Source organism: Bison bison, unplaced genomic scaffold (genome assembly GCF_000754665.1).
Source record: "Bison bison bison isolate TAMUID 2011002044 unplaced genomic scaffold, Bison_UMD1.0 scf7180017862692, whole genome shotgun sequence".
In the NCBI taxonomy this organism is placed as follows: Eukaryota; Metazoa; Chordata; class Mammalia; order Artiodactyla; family Bovidae; genus Bison; species Bison bison.
Window position 1 is genome coordinate 113,823 of NW_011493264.1, and position 6,398 is coordinate 120,220.

The 6,398-nt window shown below is 53.1% G+C and overlaps 1 protein-coding gene across 1 annotated transcript in view; it reads left to right on the forward strand.

Annotated features, from left to right (window-relative positions):
* SEPT2 (septin 2) overlaps positions 1 to 5,287 on the forward strand; it is a 23,423-nt gene extending 18,136 nt beyond the window's left edge. The window contains exons 11-13 of the mRNA XM_010832886.1: positions 227 to 284; positions 1,077 to 1,179; positions 3,496 to 5,287. Coding sequence (XP_010831188.1) covers positions 227 to 284; positions 1,077 to 1,178 — 160 coding nt within the window. The 3' untranslated portion in view covers position 1,179; positions 3,496 to 5,287. The remainder of the gene's footprint in view (positions 1 to 226; positions 285 to 1,076; positions 1,180 to 3,495) is intronic.
* Positions 5,288 to 6,398: the final 1,111 nt, after the last annotated feature.

Below are 6,398 nucleotides of genomic sequence, written 5' to 3' on the forward strand. Positions count from 1 at the left end.
AATTTTCCATTTTGTGTTTTCTTTTTGATCATTTTTTCTTTTCTTATTCATTCATGTTGTTAGTCCGAAAAATAGTAAGTTTATATGATTTCCAATAGATTTTTCTCGGAAATTGTATTTCTGAGAAGTTGTAAAGTGAAATTTTACTACTTTGGGTATCTCTCATCAGAAATGACCAGCCGTAATTTGTCGTAATGTTATACTTGTAATTTCTTTCAACTCTTAGGAAAGTAGAAAATGAGGACATGAATAAAGACCAGATACTGCTGGAGAAGGAAGCTGAGGTAAGTAGAAAAGTATTGTAGTTTTTAATCTTCAATAGCAAGTTAATGGGAAAAGTTGGAAATAGAGTTTAGTGACATGGCTGATTTGTATAAGGTTTAAAAATCAGTAGTTTTCATATACACAGACAATGAAAATATAACGACAGAAATTGTCAATCACTGTCATTAAGAGAAATTTAAGGAATACGTATGACTTACACAGGGGATGAAACTAGAGAAAGCTGCCCTGAGAAGTGCGTTCAGAGTTTGAACCGACAGGAAGCTCTAGGAGGCAGGGTGCAGGCGAGGACCGCGGTCTCTAGTGCAGCGCACTCCCTGCAGAGCCTGTCTGCCGAGTCCCCTGAGAGCCTGTGATGGGGCGACTGCCGTCCTGGAGACCGGCCGGGTGTGGAGGCGCAGGGCGCTTGTGAGGGGACGGGGACGGTCACTGCGGGAGCAGCTGGGCCTCGGGCCCCTCGGGGACGGTCACCTCGGGATTCAGGCCCCTCAGGGACAGTCACCGCTCGAGCGCCCAGGCCTCGGGCCCCTCGAGGGCAGCCCCCACAGCAGGGCAGCAGCTGTTTCCCGCCTCTCTAGGTCAAACTCTCTCATGCTGTCTTTCCTTTCTTATTTCTTCTGTTTCTTGGTCATTTTATTTTTCATTTCAATGGCCTTTTCTTATTGTGTGCTCGGTGTTCTGTTGAGACCTTGGTCCTTTCACTGGCTGGTCAGAGTCGGCGAGGGTCAGCTCGTGGGGCCGCAGTCACGGCCCCGTGAGGGCCCTGGGCTCATATGCCCCTCTCGTGTCCGCAGCTCCGCCGCATGCAGGAGATGATTGCGCGGATGCAGGCACAGATGCAGCTGCAGCTGCAGGGCGGCGACGGCGACAGCGGGGTCCACGGGCAGCACGTGTGAGGTAAGGCCCGGCCTGGGGAGCGGCCCCGGGCCCCGAGGGGAGGGCGGCTCCCGGGAGAGCACGGCTTCCGTCCCCCGTCCAGTGAGGGCGGCCGTGTTCTCGCAGCTTCTCAGCCTGGAAGCTGGTCCGCAGCTGGAGTGGGAAGCCAAGCTGGTCCTTCCTGTGGAGGGAAGAAGGCCGCGCTTCCCTCCTGTGTCTCCTCCCACCTGGGACACCTCACTCCTGCTCCCAGATGCATGCAGGTCCCCACGCCTGCCACCTGGAGCTCACGTCCGACCCTGCAGGATGGGGCTCAGTCCCAGACTGGGCACCAGTCTGCCCCCACTTCAGATGCCAGTCACAAGTTGAGGTTGTCAACTGCACTCTGACGGACTGGCAGAGGTTAGAGGTTCCCATGCCACCCACACCCCTACAGGAAAACGTCCGACTTCCTAGATCACATTTATTGAGGGTAAAATACAGTACACAGACGACGAGCCCTTACAGGGTGAGGCCCGAAACGAGTGCAGAACTTCTGTCCCCGAGGAGCTGGGTCTTTCACCTTCCTGGTGGGGTGGATTCACCCCCGAAAACTCTCTAGACTCCTACTTTAGAGATTTAATATCTCGACAATGGAAGAAAAATTGTATATTAAAGTAGCTTTTGTTGGTCATACAATTTGAAATTTATTAAGGCTCAAAGTATCTTTACAGAGAGAATTTTTTCCAATAAAAGCTTTCCTGTGTTTCTCGCTGAGCCGCGTGGACCGCTGATGAGAAAACAGGAAGCTCCAGGAGCCAAGCACCCGCCTCCCGTGAGCTGCTGAGCGGCAGTGACACTCTCACTGCCGGGTTGGGTGGCGTGACCGCGTGCAGCGTGCAGCTCCCGTGTGAGGCCCTAACGGACCCAGCTTGGCTCTCCTCCAGGGTCTGTTCTCAGAGGTGCACCCGAGTTTATTAGCAGTTTTCACTCGAATCCGTTGAGGAATGGGACAACTCTGCTCTTGTTTCTTGGCCAGGAATCTCTTGATCCTAAAAGTTTTATGAGAAGACATGGTGAGGAGCAAATTCAATCACACGTAGGATGGTGGAGGAAAGAGCCAAAGGGAGCTTAATGTAATTGGAACGGCTCAGGCAGAGCAGAAGTAGAGGTGGGCTGAGGGGTCCCCTAGAGGGAGACTGCTGGTCTGGCCCCTCGGCGCAGCTCCGCCCTGACTGCTCGTCCTTGGCGGGTCCGGGGGTCGGGCCAGGCTGTGCTGCCTCCCCGCAGTGCCCTCTCCCTGCCCCTTGGACAGGGGACGCTCAGAGCTGTCCAGGCAGTGGCTAACTAGCTCCAAGCGGAGGGAGCGGAAGGTAAAGTCAGAGCCCAGAGGAGGAGGAGAACGTGGGGTCAGGGTGGAGGCTGGCCTGCTCCCCGGAGGAGCTGCCCGGGGCCAGGCAGTGCCCACCCGCCCAGCTCTAGGGAGAAGCCGGGATCTGGGCACGGGGTCTCCAGTGTGGTTAGGGGCCTGGGACTGTAGAGGCGTCACTCACATGCTGTGACGACGTGAGCAGCTGCGGGCTGAGCTGCCACATTGCTGGAGCAGTGAGACAGAAGGCTAGGGGCCCTGAGGCTGGGCACCTGTCAGAGGTCTCCATGACACACAGCTGACGAAGGACCTGGGTGGGGCCAGGCTGGGGGCGCTGGTCACCGAATAAAGCCCTTGCCCTTGGTGGCTGATTGGGAGAGGTTTTAGTTGTGAAATCGATGGAGAGAAAGACACAAGTAGGTAGGAAGGTACGAGCACTCACTTTTAGAGGGAGCGTCCAGGGAGCCTACCTGGGTCAGGTGTGACTGCTTCTCCTTGGTCGTTGTGTCACAAGGTCCCGGGGGCCTTTTTGAGTGAGTGTGGAGGTCCCACTTCAGCAGTGAGGACGCTGGCCCTTGTCAGCTGGTGGGCCTTCTGACACCAGGGCAGCACTGCCCAGGCAGGTTTGCGCCTGCTGGGAAGCGGTGGGAGGGAGAGGGGCCGAGGAGCGCCAGGGCTCCCCTGGGGCGGGAGGGAGCCATGGGTGTTGGCTCACTTCTCTGTTCTGCTGCTCCTCTTTCTGAAGCTTTACAGAATTATGAAAATTCCACTTTGGGTATAAAACCAGTACATTTCTGTGTACTTTTCATCCCGGTTTCCAAGAACTTTGTAAGTGAGGTTTTGCCTTTAGTAGACACTGTGGTCCTCGGGGCCCACCGTCTGCTCAACCTTTGCCCTTTGTTATTACACAGAAAAATCCTGCTGGTCGTGGTCTGAGCGGTGGGCAGGGCAGGACTCCCACATAAACGCCTTGTGTTTTGTTTTTCCAGGAAACACTTTGCAAGATGAATATTCCGATGAGTAACACAGCTGCGTGTTTTCAAGACTGTTGGAGGGGTGCCTGTCCATATTTCATAGTACCTGTGCCTAAGAATTTAATTTTTTAAAAACTTTCAATGTGCTATTTTGTATGAAGTACCTTAACCTTTGCATTTCATTGTTATGTTATACTTATATTCTGTGAGGTGAACTGTCCATTTTCCTTCTTCTTCCACTTCAAGTAACCACTAAGGCTAGAACTGATTCCCAGGGACCAGTCAGCACGTATAGTTAATAGTGGAATTCCATTTGACTGGCCTAACCGACTAATCGTGATTTACTTCTAGAACGTTCGGATTTCCGAGAACGTTCCTGAGCAGTAGAGACCTGAGCGCAGAAGGACGAGCTGCCCGGGTGCCAGGCCGTCCTCACCAGGCTGTGGCACCTGCTTCCCTGCCTTGCTTTTGTTTGACCACAGCATCCAAAGCCAGTTTTGCTGCTATAACTCCATACTGTTAATTCATCTGCACATTATCTGTTTACCAAACGAAAAGATACCTAATTAGATACATGTTTATACTTAAATAGCTTTTTTACAAACAGGCTGTTAGGGGTGAGTTTTTAAACAAGTCTTTGAATTGTGAGGTCATTTTTTTAACCACTATGCAGAGAACTCAGCACAAACCACGTTCTATAGAGTTTGCCACGAAAACCCATGAGCTGCAATTTCCATGTCACAGCTAAGATTCTTACCTATGTGGCGAGAGTCAGTGAACTGTTTGTACTCAACTAGATTTATAGCATAACTTTTTAAGGGAAATTAACAGTTGACCTGTGCAGAAGTCTGCCTTTTTATACTGCACTTGGCGTGTTTTCTGTGACTGCAGTGCGGAAATGTATCTGGGCAGTGCCATCACGGTTCCCAGCGCAGTTCTGGTTTGGCTTCACTTGGACTGATCCCGTTCTCAATGGTTTTCAGGCAGATAGCAGTGTGTGGCCTGTCCCGTCCATTTTTAGCTGCCATGGTTTCCTTCCTTACATGTTACACAGACTTGTCCACAGGTGGCTTGAGAGTGAAGGCTCTTTCAGACTTGCTCTGTGGGCTGGCTGACGGTGCCAGCGTGGGTGCCACACTGGCTGGTTTCCTTGCCCTGCGGTTGATGGGTCCCCAGAAGTGACACGTGGAAGGAGACTGGAGGGAGTGGGTGCTGGCTCAGCGTTCACATCCCACTGGAGCACCGGGGGGTGGACGTGGAGAAGCGCTGAGCTCCAGGGCAGAGGCCACCCCAGAAGGAAGGGAGATGACAGCGTCAGCCGGGTGCACGGCAGAAGGCCGCCCGGTGTTCTCCCGACTGCCCTTCACTGCTGCCTGATTGCAAGCGGTCAAGAGCTGTAGGTTTAGGTGCCTTGTACAGTTTTTACCAAGAAGTGTTCCATTTTGGCATTTATCAACTATGCTAGTAAAAGCTGTTTTTTAAAAGGGGGTGGGGTGGCAGTACTTGAAAGCGTACTAAGCTTTCTAGTAATTCATCTAGTATTCTAGATGTAATAAGCCCAGTATGGTCTACTTAGTGCCAGCTGCCACCTAACGGCTGCATGGGTGTGGCTGGGCCTACACTTCCAGATCCCCTTTTGTTTTGCTGCCCCAATCTAAATACTTTTGCTAATAGATAATTGCTCTTTAGTTACTAAGAGATAAAACTTTACCTATAAAAATGTATTTTGAAAACTTACTTTACACAGCAATTTTGTATCCACTGAAACTAACCTTTTACCAATAAAGCACTATTGTTTAGGTATTAAGTGAGTAGTTCTCATTATTGGCTCTTTACAAGGTAAAGGTGTAAGATCTAGGAAAGATTCAGAGAAAGTTCTGCATTTCCTGTGTATAAGAAATGGGGAGGAATTATTTGCATGAACATCAGTACATAATAGCTCTGTACTGGCCATCCCATCTGGAAAGAGGGAGCCACGAAGCCTGGGAAGAAAGGATTTACAGGGGAACTGATAAAAAGGAGCTCTAATGGGAGCTCGATGATGTCTGCCCACCGGGTAGAAGACGTGAGAGAAGCAAGGTCTCATTCACAGTAGGGACAACGACTGACTCATCAGGAGGAATGCTGGAAACCTGACCTGGGGGTGGCAGCCAGTCCCCTGGCCCCTCCACCCAGGACCGCCTGGGCCCCTTTCCTTCTGTAGTTCTCCCCAGGCCCGTCCCTCCCTCGGGTGTTCTTCCAGCTTACTCTCCGCAGCCTCTGCTGGGTCCCCCGCCGCTCTGATCAGGGTCTCCCTGCGTAGTCTCCCTGGCAGTGTGTACTTGTCGGGGGTTCTGTGCCTCGGTGGGGAGGGGTGCGGGGTTCTGCGCTGGGGGCCGGTAAGAGAAAAAACCCGGCGGGAATGACGGGGGCAAGAGTGCCCTTCTGAGGCAGCCCCGCGGAAAGTAGATATCCCTCCTCGTGTGAGATGTGCCCGGAGGCCAACCAACCAGGATTTTCCAGGATGGTTCGGGACTTATTCCCTAGATAGCCGCGCGGGGGCGCTCCTGGCCTGCTCACGGGGGCCGCGGCGGGGGCAGGACCGGGGCAAGTTGAGCCGGGTGTCCAAGAATGCATAGGAGCTCACTCAACTGTTCGAAGAAGGGGCGTGTGCTCCTGCAAATCGTGGGCCTGGGGGCTCCGGAGATGGTGCCACGTTTCCATTCCCCGGTGGGGAGCCGCGAAGGCTAGGGGGCCGCTGGGCTCCCAGCACGGCCCATTTCCTCTGCAGCACACCTTCGCCTGGCCCTCGGCGCCCCTAAGCCGACCCCGGTAGCCCCAGGAGAAGAGGATCTAGTAACAAACGCAGGCGGCCACGGTCCAGGGCAGCACGAGACTGCAGACGGATCTGGGCCGAAGTCGCGCCCCGTCCCCCGAGC